Here is a 17,973-nt window from a genome sequence, read left to right on the forward strand (position 1 = left end):
CGCAGCGCACGCTTACCGCGACATATCGAGCTTTGATTATACCTGATATGGCTGGTCAGGTCGCTTTTAAGATTAAAACTAACGTCGCAGGCATTAATTACAACTACTGGCGTTCAATCGTAACCGGTTGCCCAGTCATGTGATGCTCCAATGCGCGTCGGCTATGCCGTGCGCGCCGCAGCGTTTGACGCGTCGACCGTTTCTTTCTCAAGGCTAGCGAGCCCACAGTCAAAACACAGCAATAACTAAGCGTGTAAACATCGCAAATCCGACTAAAAGTTCACTTCACGAACCGCTATCGCAAGCGCGCACACCGCGTCACCCTCCGGGGTCTGGCGACGGTAGAGTCACGCGCACCACGAAACGTTCGATGACCTCCGCCTTTCGAGCCCCACAACTTCCCGTAATCTGGCTCGTTATCTCTGGCATTCCCATCGCGATAACGTCCGTGTTGAATACCACAGATTGAACAGAAACTCGGCCGAGCGAAGCGGCGAAAATGAACTCAATCCGCGCCCGCGACATCCAATCAGGAGGGTCGCTGTTCTGTGCCCCGACCGGAGGACCAATAGCGCTTCAGCATCTATTTCTAGCTTCGTTTGTGCGTCGTTTCTTTTCTGCCGTTTGTGCGTTTGTGAATGAACGAAGATAAAAGAGACGAGCGGAACGGGAAAGACGATCGCTCGGCCGATCTAACCATATCAAAATGGCCGCGCCCGGTGGCACCGTTGCGGAGATAGAGCGCTCCGAAAATTGCCGTTTTTTCGCCCTTTTGTGCTGATAGTTTGTCACCGCGCCTGATAAAAGTATTTTTTTATGCCACTTTGCGACGCTTTTCAGCGTAAAAAATTTGCAGACGCACAGAATAGGAAACATAGAAGCCGAATATGTGGGTTTCAAAAAAACGATGTTTTGGTCATTTTTCCGAAGTTGAAAGCCGCGTCCCCCCTTAAGCAAAAATGTGCAGTGCTGGCAGAAAAGGCCAGGAGGCAGGACTTACCTGGAACATTAGGTTGAGCAGGCTAATGGTGAGGTTGTTCCCAACGGTCCAGACAAGGTACTCGTCCAGCGTAATGACTCCAGTCTAAACACAAGAACGTAAGAAAATTGAACAGATCTGATTTGTCTCCAGTTCAGTGGTCCAAAAGCATAGCTCTGACTCGCAAGCTTGTTTTCTCATTTGGCTAAAGAACAAATACTTGCTGTACGTGCAATAACCAGGATTTACTATAGACTGCATTAGAAGTTGTTTGCATTCAAAGGACTTGTTTCAGCATGCACCAAGACTGGCATATAAACTTCGGCCCACAAAACGAAAAGCAAAACAATGGAACTGGACTACACAGGGTGGTTTTCGCATTGTACTGTCGTGACACATTGAAATATGAACCACGGAGCGCATGCTTTTCAGAAAAGTACATGCCGTACATTTTAGCGACGAGCCGCATATATGCAGTATGAAGCTGTTACTAGAGTTCATGTCTAACGTTGGTATAAAAAGACTATCGCTCGGCATGTGAGCGTTCGGTTTGCCTTCCCACCGCATTCGGCGCCCACTCACGCGAGCGTTATCCTAATATCTTTGTCGCTTTGCTAAGTGAAAACGGCGCTAAGTGCCCAACAAATAATAGAGATGATGGTCTTTCCATACGAAGGTTGTCACGAACTCTCGTAACTTGTTTCTACTGCGCATACTCGGCTTGTCATCAGGATACGCGGCATGTACTGATAGCCACGCACTGCGCTGTTCATATTTCAATGTACCACAGTAGTAAGCAAAATCTTTAAAAGGGACTGTCAGCCAGCATGTCAGGGTGAATTAATAGAATTTAGCAATGACAAATGCGCCTTATGACAAAGATGACAAGCTTTACTAGTGCAGCTCTGGCTTTACATACAACTTGCATTTGTAAATATGTAAATAAATAACTAAATACCACAGCTCGGTGTAAAAGTGACCGGGAAATCTCAGCTGGGAAAGAACAAACCTTGCCAGGGTCATGCTTGTCGAAGACTTCATCAATGAGTGGCCCCACGTCTGGCCTCGCTGGCGCCATTTGCATCTGGAAAAGCTAACGAGACAACCACGAAGTGTTAGACAGCGCAAATAAATGCCGAAAAAATCAGGCTGCAAGAGAACAAAACCAAGTAGCAGCCTGAGCTACTAATGACTGCGAGTTAAAATGTGACCAGGCACACTTTATTTTGGAGTTAACATCTATGGCACTCAGGCCATGAGACACAGCGCAACATAGTGCTCCAGATTGACCCAGACCAAAGGTGTCATGCAATTCTTGTCTCGTACACAGGTGTAGTAAGTAATAACCTCACAAGTACAGCAACCCACAGGCCAAGGCCCAAGGAACGACACATCCTGATATGAACAATACCCCACAATTGGCAGAGAACTTCCGATTCTCAGCTGATGTCTGCACTGTTAAAACCAGAAACCACACAAAACTCCGCAAAGTTCTTGCCACCAAAGGTCCCATTTGGCTGCAGCCGACATCAGCTAAGTGTGATCATAACAGCACTACTTGCTAAACACTGATGGTGTGACCGGCACAGCACGTGTTGGGGCCACCAAGCTTGACTATTTTCTACCCCTACCACAAAACATAAAACAAATAAAAAAGAAAAGGGGGAAAATAAAGAGAAATAGAAGGCGAGAAAGCTCGGCCTCCTCCTTGGGAGTGGGAGGGGGAGGCAGTAGTACCTCGTCGCTCCTCTCCTCCTGCTGGAGCACCATGAGCAGGGTGAGCATGTGGGACACTTCCTCCCTCGACAGCATGCCGTCCATGTCCTGGTCAAACACCTTGAAGCAGACTGCGGAGCAGCAGAGAAGGGGACGTAGCTACGCTTGCGCACTTCGGGACAGCAATGCAAACCCAGCAAGCAGTATAGGAAAAAAAACAAGCACCCAATCATATGCATACAGAGTGCTCATCTTTCACACGAACTGGCCTCTCCCCAAAGGCAGGCTTTACAGATTTAACTGGCAGGTTTCTTCCGTTCTCTGACCTTCCCGCGTGCACGAACCACTGCACTCTGGCTTTCAACATAAAATGGCTGAGAAAGGAGGAAGCCTGCCACACGGGGCATCATTACGAGCTCAGAGGCACCCTCGAAACCCCATAGTTCACCCGCAGCACTGCCAAAAGGACACGAGAACTGGTATGGCTAGCCAGAAGCTCTTTGATGGTGAAAGGGAGTGGCAGTGTGGCGACGTACATTTCTGCCGCTCGGCGAGTGGTCCCCTGCAGCAGGCAGAAACGCCACAGGCCATCTCCTTGAAGTCAATGTGGTTGTCCCGGTTCTCGTCAAAGGCATTGAATATCCCTGCAAAGGGGAGGAGGACAAGGGAGGGGCGGCTCTCAACTGTGCACTTTTGGCACCAGTCTCAAAGATGCTCTCTATAATTGTTCTCGGATCTGCCGCAGCTGTGAATCACCAAAGGTTTGCCACAACCATCAGTAAGATTGGGATTAAAGCAGTCTAAATTGGCTACGGAAATGTGGAGAAAGTGCTCTTTTGTACACAAACTGCCAGCAATTGATTGACCTACACCACAGGGTCCCGGTCTATCATGCGATTCCAAAATATAGAACCACAGGTGCTGCTTTCCAAACAAACAGCTTCAAACGTAGCACCCAGTGAGGAATACGACACTCAAACAAGAAAAATTGTGTGCTGTGTCACCACTCCCTATGCAGTTATTCAATCCATAATACTCACCAGTATGTTTTCATTTTTTTAACAGGACTTCGCGGAACATAAACTTTGTCCAAGTTTCCTCAAAAGCTACTATATTATTGCCTGCAATGCTGTCACCTGCTAGTACCATGGTCTTAGTCACGTGCAGTCATCAGTCATAATAACCTACATGGCCATTACTAGCTATCTAAATTGAGTGAAAAACCACAGGGCCGGACTGCATTTACACACTCACATGCCAGGCTCTCTAACTCTTTCATTACGGTGGAAAAATGGCCATTTTGAGTGCTTCCACAAAACTATCTCTTGAGCTAGTGGTCACATTTAGCATTGCTATGCATGGAATTGTAGCTTATAGATTGCTCTCACAAACACATACCAGAAGTTTTGTGAAAGGTACAATTACTTACAATTTATTAGTCAAATAATCAGAAAAAAATGCACAAAAAAGTATACATGCAACGTGTATCACCGATTCTAATGAGCCTAAAAATAATTTTAGGAATTCTAAGATATACAAATTGTTTCTACATTTCTTGACTATGATTCAATATATATATTAAAGCTGTACACCAAGTTTTGTATTTTTGTGGGCCCGTCAACCTAGCGGAACTGACGGCTGTGCCACTCCTTGAAGCCAGTCGAGTGTAAGTCGGTCATGCATCCAAGCACACTTTTTTGTGTTCCGACACAAAATCCTTTTCACTTTAGTGGTAAAAAACCAGAAAAAAAAATCCAGCGCTCTTGAGAAGTGTCGCGCATCGCTCCGTAGCGGTAATCTGACACGAGTGCCAGGCTATCATGAAGGTGATAACGCGACATGACGCGGCGCATTTGGCAAAATATCCCTACCGTACGTTGTCCAGACCCTACACATCAATGTGTAAAGCCGCAGTCGTCAGATAGGAAGCCCGTTTTGTTTATAAATACAGCCCAAATACAGCATACGCCGTTTTCACACAACTCGCCACTATCGCGGGTTCAAATTTCACTCTTGGTGCGGTCTCTGCACGCGAAATATCAACAAAACATAATAAAATTGAAAAATTAGTTGTCAATAAATACGCCAGATGGCGTTAGTTGTCCGCCAGGTGCTGTTTTTAGCTTTCGCGGGACGTTTGAAATCATCGGAACTCCGTGTCCGATGGCCTATGGCGCCGTAAGGAAAGAGTTAAGGAGCACTAATACCCGAGCTACACCAGCGTTTCGAGGGCCTTTGAATCAAATGTCCACTCAAATGACACCTTTGAGCTGCTTCACGACATTTTTCAAAGGCATTTGGTTGAAACGCCATTTAAGTTGAAGAAGCACCACAACCGACCTATGAGATTCTCAAAGGCCTTTGAAACGCGAACGTTCATACTCTTGCATACAGTTTCCGCATGCCGCATTTACAAATATAATTATTTACCAGTAAAACTTGCTTTTTAAAAGCATGCTTTTTTTAATATTTTCGTTTTTGTTTTCCATCACTCGGTCTACGATTACAAGGTAATTTGGTGCATTTAACACAGGCAGTGTGAGGGGGGGATGGAGAGAGAGAGAGAGAGAGAAACTGCCTATTTTGTGCATGTTTTTCCCGTGTATGTTAGTTATATTTAGTTTTATCACTCACAGAGGTGTTTCTTGGCCTGACATTAAAATTTTCTGCAAGTTATGAGAACGAAACTGGGCAGCAGTGGCGACACCAAAACATGGCGGGTGAGTGCGGAAACTTTCAACTGCCTTTTGTCACGCAGATCGTCGAAGCTCCTTCCAGTTTGAATGGCATTATTTCACAGGCCATTCAACTCAAACATCCTTTCAAACGCTCGTGTAGCACAGGCATTAGACAACCAGTAAGTTGGTTCTAGCCATTTCAGCGATGATCTTATGCCGAAAGATGAGAAATCGCTAATCAAACAACGCATTTGCTGTCCTTATTTCCCTCGCAACGATTTTATGACGCTGCTGTTTGCGTCACGACAAGCTGGAAGCAAGTGAGACAGCGATAAAGTATAGCGGTATAGGAGCAACTGAATAAAACGCCACCATGTACCTAGCAGTTTTGTCAGTTTTGGTCAAATCCGTCGTGCTTTCCCGAACTCCCACGTCCTTTGCTGCTCCGGAGGACCACTAAGCAAAATGTTTCTTTGTGGGACCCGTGAACAGTACTGACGCTTTGTCGAAGGAAAGTGTACTGTCCTTTCTAGACCTCTTGAAGGTTGGCGTCAAACCAACTGCTTATGCAAGCCCCCGCACGTTGCCTTGCATAGCGGTACCACCGCCAGCCTGGACAAGTAGTGCCATCTAGTGGCAGCCAGGGAAGAGGTTGCGTACACCAGACGTTGCGCACACTTGAAAATACTGACTTGGGCCAAAATAAGCGTTCCAGCGTTTTTTTAACGCAGCGAAAGCACCCAGAAAGTCATAATAAAAGTGGCTATGCACTGCACATGCTACCGTACAAAGGTCACAATTATTATCTGGCCGAGTATTGCACTAGGTATTGCACAAAAACCAAAACGAGCTTGTTGGCATTTGGGATCGCCACGTGATTTACTGGCTGGGCTCCCATGATGTTTCTAAGCTTTCTTCTTGTTCTTTGAGGTTCAAACATGACACTACAAGAACTTCTAGTTAAATAAATTCGTGAGGGAGTATTAAAATATTTGTCACGCAATTTCAACCATTTCTGGTGCAAGTTGTGCGGTATGGCCAGTGGTGGCAACACGTGTCTTTACATTTTCACTATTTTCTGCCTTATTTTGGAAAAGCTACACGTGAGAATGGTACATGTTCTCGGTGAGCTAAACTATCGATATAAAGCAACTTGTATTTTACTTTCAGTGTCCCTTTATACAACCAGATGCCGATTAAAGGCAGCGGCCCGGGAGTGACACATGGGTGCTTCTGAACCCGACGGGGGTGTACAGCAGAGGGGAGAGGGGGTTTGCACCCACCTTGGCAGAGAACCGGAGGCACAGGTGGCGAAATGAGCGGGCCCAGCATGTCCAGGTCGAAGCGGCCCGTCCGAGACTGGGTCTTGAGCTGCCAGTAGCGCTTCTCCAGCTCGATGATGTCCGTCTCCTCCACTGCACACGCACAGAAACACCCGCAGGGGTCACTCCACACACGCACTAGGCATGGACAGTGCTCGCTTAGCACTAGCTCAAACACTATTCACCATGTTGGGAGCAGGTGGCTAGGCCCGTTTTGTCACAAAACAGCTGAGGTACTCCACCGCGAAAATTTGTATTGCAGATGCTGAAGCTCTGCCTGGGCCACAAGGTGCATAACAGCAGGGAACTATGGATTGAGTCACATCACCTATGGATTTTCTGAAACCCCGCAAACACTGCTGTTTTCATTTCAACATTCTACAGGAACAATAGCCACCGTGACCAAGCCACAAACTTGAAACCTTGTACTCAACAGCACGACACCTTAGTTGTAAAGAAACCCCTTGATGTTCCAGACTTACTTTAAGGATGCCGCCAGACCAGATACGTAGCACTTGTACAAAGATTCAAAGATACCTATGGTTTTAGAAGCCGGCTGCCCCAGTTTCGGGAAGGTTAAAAACGAGTGGTAACTTGGAAATTATTAAAAAAAAAAAAAAAAAAAAAAAGGACAGTCCGAAGTAAGCGTACATTTCTCACAATCACAGGATTCCACGCATGCACGTATGGCGAGGCAACTCACGGTGGGTGACCCCGGCCAGTGTCTGGTAGAAGGTGGGCGTCTCCAGGTCGTTGGACAAGGTCACTGACGAGGGCTCGTTCAGGAGCCACCGGGTGAGCGAGGTGGCGTCGGGGTGCTGCAGCAGCCATTCCTGGAACTCCTCAAAAGTCACCTTCTCACTCTGCAAGGGGGGGCAGGAATGGTCATTACTCACAACCACACCACCACTCGGCAGGCCCAACCCACAGATCTTCCAACAGTTTCCACAAAAAAACTTTCTTTGTTGCAACTACCATGACAGTAATGCGCCAGCGCCTCGCAAGAAGTTTGAAAATATGGCGCTTAAATTTTAAATGGAAGCCTTTCTCCATAAAGAGGGCAACATTTTCAAACCACAGCAGGCCAGCTAATAGCATGTTATTCCTAAACAACTTTCTTATGGAGCTTACTTAACCTAATTGTGGGCAGGCAGAGAGAAACAATGCAACATTTCACCACCTGTCTCAACGGTGCGACGCACCCATCATTCAACGACTAAGGGCACAGGGAGCCGTCGCAGAAAGTGCTCCCAGACCGACGTGTTTCTCCTTTAGATTGAATCAGCTGTCGCACTAGGGGGAGCTTACCTCGAGGAAGCAGTCGGCCACCGCCTCTGGAATGAAGCCCCCATCACAGGCCAGCACCAGTTTGATCATGTCATTTTTGTAGATGTGGGTGCCGCCTTCGTTTGCATACAGGTTGAAAATAACTGCAGAAAAAAAGGACCACATCAGGCACTGACTGGCCAGGGCCAACGACAGCACCACACAGAAGGACGGGCATGACACAACTCCCAAAGAACTCGTGGTTAATTTGTCTTTAAGCTTGCTTCGAAAAGCTTGCAAGAGTGACAAAAGAATTTGCGGATGCTATCTTTTCAGCTGACTTCGCAGCCGACTCTAGAAAACGTTTTAGTTCTGACATCACAAGAAAAGGAGCAGAACATATGACAATGCAGAATAAGAACGACACGCTTCTAAAACTTGGTTTCTGAGTTGCTAGAAGTGTGTTGTCCTGTTTGCCTTTTCCTATGATGTATTACCAACCCTCCCAACTTTCAATCGTGCTAGCTGTGACACTAGTCCATGCTGGCAAGAAAAATTTACGAAAGAGCGCAAAGCAAGCTCAGCTAGATGGCAAGCAACCCCATACAGCACCACCCCAGGACCTCAGTGCTTTGTTCCAGCAGCTACTGCACCCCACCAGCAAAGCAACATGCTCTGACCACTACACCACCAATCGTGGGTTAGAGGAAATCAGCAACAGTGCACTGCCTGGCACAGAAAAGCTGCGAAAGAAGGGGGGCAAAACCCAGGGAAATGCAGCACACAGAGAAGCCAAGCCAAGACAGAAGGAAAAAAAAAAATCTTTATAAAAAGGTACGGGGTACCCACATCGAATCCTCTCCTCGCGGGTGCCTCGCGTGAGCAGCACCAGGCCACACAGGAGGTCCTTGAACGTGATGCCCTTGCTCGTGCCACCACATGCCTGGAAGATGTGCTACACACACACGGGCACACACAGTCACTACCTGTTGGTCACACGCTAAGGGGGGGGGGTCCAAAGCAACACCGGTGTTGCTTTGCAAAAGGACATCTTGCCAGTGCAACCATTTTAGACCACATGATAAGGGGTCGGGTCTCAGTGAGAGATGCCACAATTCTGGAATTGGTGCACAAGCGGCAAATTGCCCAAACTGCTCACACGCTGCATATATAGCTAAGAATGTGGACCAAAATAGCTCAAGAAAAGAAACAAAAGTTGTTCATGCTTGGTAATAAAAAAACACAGACAAGATATACAGAATGAACTTGATTGACATAAACACTTAGACTTTAAACGCAACAACAGCGTTAAGTTTTCAGCACCAAAACTCTCTGGATGTTACTTCTCAAAGGCTGCCAAAATGCCAAGTAATTTGCGACCTGCCACTATTCACTGAACGGTCCAAGCAACTGCAGCCACAAGTCTGCTCTGTTACGTATACTCCTAAAGTTGCAATATTCAAAATGTTTTCGTAGACGAACATTCAAGCTTCCACTGCCGCCGCAGCATGCAACCCACACACAGAGGCATGGTTAACATATGCCTTTTCAAATCGATAATAGCTTATCCACCTCTTCGAACTCGAATTTTAACGTTTTCTCATTTGAACTGGGCGCCATCTACTGGGTAGTGGTGAGTCGTGACATGTACAGCCTCTTTGTTTTTGTTTCTCTGGCTGGTGCAGATTTTTAAAGCGCCTCACGAGCCATCTGACAAGAGCCCTGAAGATACAAAGATGGCACCGACATCGCGCACGACTGCACCGCGGAAACGCTGTATTCCTAGTGATTCAGATGACCTTACATGCGACTTTTTTGGATGATATTAGCACCGAAGACTCCGACAACAACTTTTATTCATCGTATTTTAGCACAGAGTGCGTCAAACTGGCCCAAAACCTCCACAGGCATTCGTCAGTAAGTTTAGTGTTCTGTTTCGCTACAACCGCTAGCTGATCTGAAGACATTCAATGCGTGCTAAAGGTCACCCCTCTTATCTGCAGGGCGGTAACTTCCTTCAGGAGGGACCATTGCCAGATGCAGCGCAAAGGAATGACTTTTGCCCCCGAAAACTTCCAGTGGTCGACCTTGGCATCGCACACCGGAGCGGTGCACGATGATTTGCAAGATCCGTCGATTTTTTCCTGCTGTTTTTCAGGCTTGCAGTTATTGAGCAGCTACTTGGTTTTGATCAAGCACAATCGGCCCCAGACATTTGCCTGCCCTCTCCCCCTTACCTGATACCTTTGTTCAACACAGGCCCCACAAAATGCAAGGGTATCAAAAATTGCACCACGAACAGAGAAAGGTACAGCAGAAAACCAACGTTTTTTGCGATGCATGTGCGGCCAACCTATGATTCGCAAGTTTGAGGCACTGCTTTGCACAGTGGCGCAAAACCCAATAGGGCTGTTTTTTTTTTGTTTTTTTTTTGAAAGTCACGAAATTTTGCAGTTAGGCATTTTAGATTTGCAGGAGATTTGCACTGCTAGTATTTTCACAAAATGTATGTCTTAAATTTTTTGTGTGTCTTTTCTCTGTGGAGCAACAACGACGTTTTGCTTTTTTTTTGCATGTGTCACAAAACTTTTCAGTACAGCTCTTCTCTTTTTTTCAAATAGATATTTTCGTTATAAACAATCCCTATTACAAAAGCTATTTACTCTTCTACATTTTGATACCATGCAATATAACATTTCTTGCAACCGGGAAAATATTTCATAGACTACCCAAAATCGCTGCTTTTCACGTGGACAGGAAAGTGTTAATCCACACACAAATAAATTAGACTGCAAACTAAGAAACATCACGATACAGTACCATCTCGATGTTATTATGTTACGCTTAAAAATGTAACCACAACTCCCGTCGAGAAGAGATACAGAGAGAGAACGGCTCTGAGTCTGTACAGTGCACTGCTTTCGCTACCAACAGAGCTGCCTCTGAAAGTACACAATTTACACCGGGTCACATACCAGTGCTGGACAGTATGCTGCAAAGCCTCCACAAAGCTACACCTTCATTTGAAAGGCTATGGGTCACTACATGCAGGCAACACATCAGGTTTATGCAGTTGCACAAGTTTCTGCTGCTCCCTGACTTCAATCCAGTAAAAGCATCTTCGGGATGCCAGCAAAAAGTAGTACAAGCCCATAGGTGAGTAAACCTCTGGAGCAGAAGAGACAACTGTCACTCTGCAGATAGTGGGGAAGATGAAGGAACGCTTCCACATAGAAAGTCTTTTGATGCACGCAACAGCTCCAGGAGTGTTTTTCCAAGAATGCACTGAGCAATGCCGTTTGGCCTTTCAGCAGAGGACATAAACAACACCAGATAAACACGGCTAATGATAACGTCCACAACCCACAAGATAAGATTGATGCCTAAGAATGACAGGTACACTCAAACTGGGGGAACCTCAAGTACACTGTGACAAGAGAAAACTGTGTACACAATAAAAAAATTAATTCAAAAATTACAACAGCAGAGAAAAAAAAATCACGAGTTGCTCGAGGAAAGCTAAAAACAGCAAGTTACGGCCTAATAATGCCCACAATTTTTGGTGCTTGCATACCTTAAATGTGAATGCAAATCCAGAAATGCAGCACATATCATAAATGTCCTCACGCAAATTGGTTAATGTTCACAAAAAAAGTGGTGCAGCTTGCACAAGTGATGCAAGGCTGGAGAAACAGTGGCGCTCAGGGGAAAAACTGTATCTCCGGTGGCGTCGTTCCGGAGATACAGCACTGTGAAAATTGCTGCGTCTTCGCCATTTTGCCAAAATATTTTGTCACCTCAGTTGACAAATAATTTTTCTTGGCAATTTGTGATCGTTTTCAGCGGGGAAACTTTGGAAACGCATAGAATATAAACCGTGCAATCCGAAAATGTGACTTCCGAAAAAACGATTTTTTGGTCACTTTGTTTTATTTGTCAGTTTGTTTTATTCGAAAGATTTCGTGTTCTATAGTGCCACCAGCGCTTGTCCTAGAGCAAACGATGCTTTATTCACTGCGAACTTAATCAATTTAAGCTAAAATTTTGATTCCCGCGCCAAAACATGCGTTTGAATGACGTTTGCTATGACATCATAAAACAGGTCTTCCAGCTGAACTTGGTGTGGAGAAGAGACTTGCTTACTGTTAGTCAACCTAGATGGCACCACCACACCGTGGCAAGCAGTTTTCTGCCTTTGGTTTGTTTGTGACCGTATATAAGCCTGGCTTTGTTCTGTACATGGAGAAAATAATCATTTCTTGAAACATGGTGCTCGCTCGACAAATATGTTCACGTAAGACACAGGCTTGTGTCAATCGGCCAGTGTCGTTTGAGACAACCCCAAAGCCCCGCACGGTGCTGTGCATCTAAACAAAGCATAGTGCGCGCAGTATCGGTACTTCTATGTTTACAAATGCTTTCATAACTCACACTGTTTGTCCCCCCATTCTTACTGATATAAAAATAATGCGCCCTAAATTTAATGTATGAGGCCTAGTGGTGGGGAAGTTTTTTGAAAATAGATAAACAACGTAGATTTTTGGCCTACATTATAAAGCACACTTTAAGCCCATGCGAGCCTTTTAAGTAGGACCTATTTTTGTTTATGTTTTTCATTTAAAAATTGTATTTAATTTGGGTCTCATGCCAACACTCACAACTCTAATTTAGCTCTATGAAACCACACATTTTTCAACAGTGCAAGGGTGAGACAGCTGAATCAGATTTGGGAGCAGTTTTTGGAGCAGCAAAATCTCCATTTTGGAGCAAACTTTTAGACCATAACAAGCTCTGCCTTTTTTTTTTTTTTGCATAACAACAACTACCCCCTCAAGCACCCCTCACACAACCCCTACATTGAAGAAAGAAGCCCTGCAGTTCGGCAACCCCGGAGCACAAAGGTCCTCACCTCGGCTAGCTTGAGGGGCACGAATTCACCGAGCACTTCCTTGATGAAGGCCTGCCTCGTAATGATGCCACTAAGGTTTGACGCCCTCTTGAAGGCATCACGGAGCCGTTTCAACTCCGACTCGGTCACTGCATCGCAATGAGCAGAAGGGAGCGTGAGCCAACTCGACAACACCACCACACTTGGCCACGACACTCACTTTAACATTTCAAAAAGACAAAAAAATTTCCACCTGTTCTGCGCTTCCCTGCAAGGCATTATGAAGCAGAAAGCAGATTTACACACCACGACAACAGTGTATTCAAGAAAAAAATTTTTTTCTTGAGTCTACGGATTATTCTCGAAGCCGTTTGCTGTGTAAATTATGACAACAGAAGGTGACTTCTCAGTTCTTGCTACCATCTATGTGGAAATTCTTGTTTCTTTTAAATTAAATGAAATGACTGATGCTCATTACTTTATGAAAGCCCAAGTAACCCACCCCATTTTAAAACTAATACTTGTACTTCTTCAGCATTTCATACATTGCACTCATTCAGTAGAAATGCCATTTTGAAATAGAGCTTCAGAAAATCAGTCAAACCTGTGAAAAAACACCGTCAGAGCTGCTCAAACAAGCTAAGGTGGCAGTGTACTGCAAAGACGTCCAAGGAATGACCGCCAACAGGACAAACACAAAGCCAGTACAAGTACAAATGATATCAAGGTGGTAGTTTGCACTGCAACTTATGTCATATGTCGTCTCATCCCCAATCTTCCTGTGTGCATCTACACAGCACATTTTCACCTTTGAATGCTCACTAATTAACTTCCGAGACAAGCATACATGGCAAAAATGATGAAGTGGCTTGCCCACTTCAAGTTACCGTTTTGCACTCAATTGGAATGAAACATGGAGCAGACTGTGCAAGCTTGTTCAACTTGCAGTGCACTCAAAATAACACTATAGTATATCCACAATCATGAGTAAGTACTGTATCGTTTCCTTATCACAACAGCTGGCCACAATCCTCGCACAGAATGAACAATAGAGGAAACCAGCTGGAGTGCAGGACACTAATGGCTAACTACATGATGCAATACCATTCTGTGCCTCTTAGCTTCAGGTACAAATAGTTCGAAGTAATACTGTTTTGCGCTAATCGCTTTTGAACGTGGTAGTAACATCTATCAGCAATGGTAACCGCCCAACTCTTCCCAGTGCCGCTTCAAAGACCCCACTTTGATATAAGAGTTCTGTACAGACCAATGTAAAGGTCTTCTCAAGTCAATTTCCCCCTCTCCAATCAGCCTCCTCCTTGCCTGCACTAGCATGAAGTATACATATTACAGGCTCATCGCGTGATCCAACCTTAATTAATGAGAAATGCACACAGACAAACAAGGTAATGGTCTGGTTAGATCAAATGCTTGATGAAATGGAGGGGGAAAAAAAAACAGCATCCAACAACCCGAAGCATGGCTTGTGCCTGCCTTCGCTCCAACATAACTTCTGTCCTGTCCATTTTTGCAGCGTTTCTTTCCCCCAACTACACACAAAGGCTTGCAATAGAAACAAGCGCAAAGAGCATACTCTAATTACAAGCTTTCCTGTGCTTCTGCCACCAGTGAAACAATGCACAATTACTGCCTCGTTGACGGGACGTCTGCCCGGCAAATGGAGAAGGTGACAAAAGCATGGCGTGGCACGAAACACAGTTCAAGCTGACAACAACTAGGCTCTATTTTTAGCAGCCTTAATGCGAACAAAAGTAATCAGAGGTCATTTGCAGAAAAAAAAAAAATCTTTCTGAGAGATGCGAAGGCTCCCCTGCCATATTTCAAATGCCACATGGAACAACAAGACCAAGTTCATTACTGTGATCATTCCATGTGCTGCCTTTGTTATCATGCAAGGAGCATGCCCAGAAAACAGTGGTATTCCCGGCCAGGCTAATGTCCAGCATAAACCAACCGGGCATCAAACCTCAATTAAAGGCCCATCTGCCATACCCACCTTGACGAAGTTTTGCACAGTTATGGAGTCATCATCATCGCCCACTGCAGGGCAAAGGCCTCTCCCATTATTCTCCAATCATCCAAATCCTGTGCTAACTGCGACCAATTTATCCCCGCAAACTTCTTGATCTCATCTGTCCATCTAACTTTCTGCCACCCCCTGCAACGCTTGTCTTCTCTAAAGATCCACTCTGTTACCCTTAATGACCAGCGGTTATCTTGCCTTCGCATTACATGCCCTTCCCACGTCCATTTCTTCTTCTTGATTTCTACTAATATGTCCTTAATACGCGTTTGTTCCCTGACCCACTCCGCTCTCTTCTTGTCTCTTAATGTTACTATAGTTTATTACTATAGTATAGTATTATAGTACTATACTATAGTATTATTACTATACTATAGTACAAAAGTTTATTTCTAAGCATCGCCCCTTTTTGTTGTAACAGTGGTGCTTTTGCAAGTGGGAAGGGTTGCCTATAGATTCGAGGCATGCGCTAAAGCACAGGTGATGCCTTTTTCTGCCACCACAGGCTTCCCAATGAGTTATTAGAAGTATTGCCCCTTGTCTGCAGAGCTGTGATAACTAAATTTAACGTGATTAAACCAGTGTGTCAAACCGAAAAAAAATCACAGTTCAGTTACGGTGCGGGTTCGGGGGAATTCATTTCGTTCCGTTTTAACGTGATTAAACCAGTGTCAAACCGAAAAAAAATACTGGTTCGGTTAAGGTGCGGGCTCGGGGGAATTCATTTCATTCCTGTTCAACTAACTCATGCATCGAACTGGCTCACAAACTTGAACCGGTTCACGAACCAGCTCGGGGAAATTCATTTCGTTCCGGTTCAACTAACTCATGCATCGAACTAGCTCACAAGCTTGAACTGGTTCGCGAACCGGCTCGGGGGAATTCGTTTCGTTCCAGTTCAACTAACTCATGCATCGAACTAGCTCACAAGCTTGAACCAGTTCCCGAACCAGTTCCCGAACCGGTTCAAAGCTGAACTATTAGGGAAGTGCAAAAAAAAGTTCTGAATGTAAAGTCACCACAAAACTCTGAACTATTTTTGCGCAATCAAAATACACTAGAATTCGAAAAATCGGATAATTCATCACTCCCACACCCTCCCTTGAAAAATGTACACAGCTCTATGGCAACAAACATTCACTAAATCAGCGCAAAATTGCACGCGCACCAGTTAAATTGTAAAGGAGGCAAGTGCGGCCTGAGGCTTCTGAAAGCCCTGAACACAGCCCGGAGTCCGCAGCGCCAGAAGAGGAAGAGGACGATATGGCATTCGCTGGCCCCTGTTTCCCTCCAAAGTACAGCTTGACGACCATGTTGCAATTAAAGGAGCCATGAAGACAAAACACAAGTTTGTGTTACTCGAAAAATTTTGTGTTTTATAGTGCCCCCAGCGCTTGTCCAAATGCAAACGACGCTTTATTCACTGAGAAATAAATTAATTAAACTTAAATTTCTGATTTTCCTGCTAAATCTTGCGTTTTCATGGTCTGCAATGACATCACAGGGCCTTGCTTACCGTTAGCGAACCTAGATGGCGCCACCACACCGCGGCAAGTCGTTTTCTGCCTTTGGTTTGTTTGTGGACGTATTTGTACCTGGCTTGTTTTGTTCATGGAGACAATCGTTTCGTGAAACAAGGTGCTCGCTCGACAAATACGGTCACGTAAGACATCATCGCTTGCTTCAATCGGCCAGTGTTGTCTGAAACAACCCCAAAGCCCCGCAGTCCTGTGCAGCTAAACCAAGCATAGTGCGTGCAGTACCAACAGCAGTATACGCATCAGTCCTTCTATGTTTACGTGAGCTTTCGTAACTTCCACTGTTTGTCCCACCATTCTTAGGGCTTAAAAAAAAAATGTGCCTGAATTTAAGCACAAATAGCTCATTCGGCAAGCTTATAAGCTCTGCCTAATTTGCGTTTGCTCGCTGGCCTCCGCGAATCGCAGAGCTGGCTGGTATGACATCATAGGTTCTGTTGCGGGAAATGAGCTAGTGGGTCGCATGGCCATTCCCTTGTTTCCTAATTATCTTAGATAGCTCATTTGAGCAAAGTTTACGTTAAAAGTGGTGTCAGTATGATTCTAACGAGGTAATCTTTTGAATGAACCAAACTTGTGTTTGTCACGGCCGGCCAATTGACTGCTAAGACATCATCAGAGCTGCTCTCGGTGTGGTGGATGAGGCATCCGATGAAGACCCGCGCGATATGCTATGCCCAGTGCGCTGTACCGCAAAAGAAGCCGCAGACGCTCTTTTCGTTCTACAGGAGCTTTGCTGCCATGTTCCAGGCGATAGGCTTGCGCTAGAGGATTGTCGCATGCCCACAAACTAGTTCTTTCCGCTCAGCTGTCCGGAAAAAAATATAAAATAAAAGCATATGGACTTTTTTTCAAAGTAAAGGTATGGAATAAAAAAATTTTAAATGTGCATTTTTGTTATTCATTCGATACTTCAACATTTGGATAATTCGGACATATTTTTCAGTCCCTTGAGATCCAAATTAATGAGGTTTTATTGTACTGTTTCTTTCCAGTAAAAGTGCTGCAATATTAAGTCATCATTAAACAATTAGGCCAAATATTAAGGAAAACGGGCCTGACACCTTTTCACCCAGCCCTTGTATTTGGCACGACTATGGGATTTCAAAGCGAACGACATTAGCTGTTAATTAGGTTTGGTTTGACCGTGCAAGTGTATACGACGAAACAAATGTCTTGATAGCGATAGCAGTGACGATTAGCAAGCTCTCAAAATATTTTCATACATAATAGTTCTTTTAAAGCAAAACAAATCATTCTTTTTTTTTTAAATTGAAGAAAATTCACCATTTTAGATGACAAGTAGACATCAAAAGCCAAGACAAGTCCGCAAGAAATCTGTAGCAGGGTAGCAGTGAAATTTTTTTTTGTAATAACTTGTCTTTTTTTATTTGAAAAACAATGTGGAGGGGAAAATATAAGTTTACTGACACTTTTTAGAAACAGTTTTATTATTGAACTTTTTTGTCTACTGACATGCCACTGCTGTCGAGACTACTCATTTGGGTCTCTAGCTCCCCAACCTCATTTAGCCGCTAAATG

At 44.9% G+C, this 17,973-nt stretch overlaps 1 protein-coding gene across 3 annotated transcripts in view; it reads right to left on the bottom strand.

Annotated features, from left to right (window-relative positions):
- The window catches only part of Usp32 (Ubiquitin specific protease 32), a 70,240-nt gene that overhangs the window by 46,942 nt on the left and 5,325 nt on the right, over positions 1 to 17,973 (bottom strand). For all 3 annotated transcript variants that reach the window (XM_077676153.1, XM_077676154.1, XM_077676152.1), the window contains exons 2-10: positions 12,871 to 12,998; positions 8,811 to 8,916; positions 8,004 to 8,125; positions 7,399 to 7,558; positions 6,657 to 6,788; positions 3,232 to 3,339; positions 2,717 to 2,826; positions 1,989 to 2,072; positions 1,001 to 1,084 (exon numbers count right to left, since the gene is read on the bottom strand). In XM_077676153.1, coding sequence (XP_077532279.1) covers positions 1,001 to 1,084; positions 1,989 to 2,072; positions 2,717 to 2,826; positions 3,232 to 3,339; positions 6,657 to 6,788; positions 7,399 to 7,558; positions 8,004 to 8,125; positions 8,811 to 8,916; positions 12,871 to 12,998 — 1,034 coding nt within the window. The remainder of the gene's footprint in view (positions 1 to 1,000; positions 1,085 to 1,988; positions 2,073 to 2,716; positions 2,827 to 3,231; positions 3,340 to 6,656; positions 6,789 to 7,398; positions 7,559 to 8,003; positions 8,126 to 8,810; positions 8,917 to 12,870; positions 12,999 to 17,973) is intronic.

Source organism: Haemaphysalis longicornis, unplaced genomic scaffold (assembly GCF_048455015.1).
Source record: "Haemaphysalis longicornis isolate Haplotype H1 unplaced genomic scaffold, Haemaphysalis longicornis Haplotype H1 scaffold_7, whole genome shotgun sequence".
In the NCBI taxonomy this organism is placed as follows: domain Eukaryota; kingdom Metazoa; phylum Arthropoda; class Arachnida; order Ixodida; family Ixodidae; genus Haemaphysalis; species Haemaphysalis longicornis.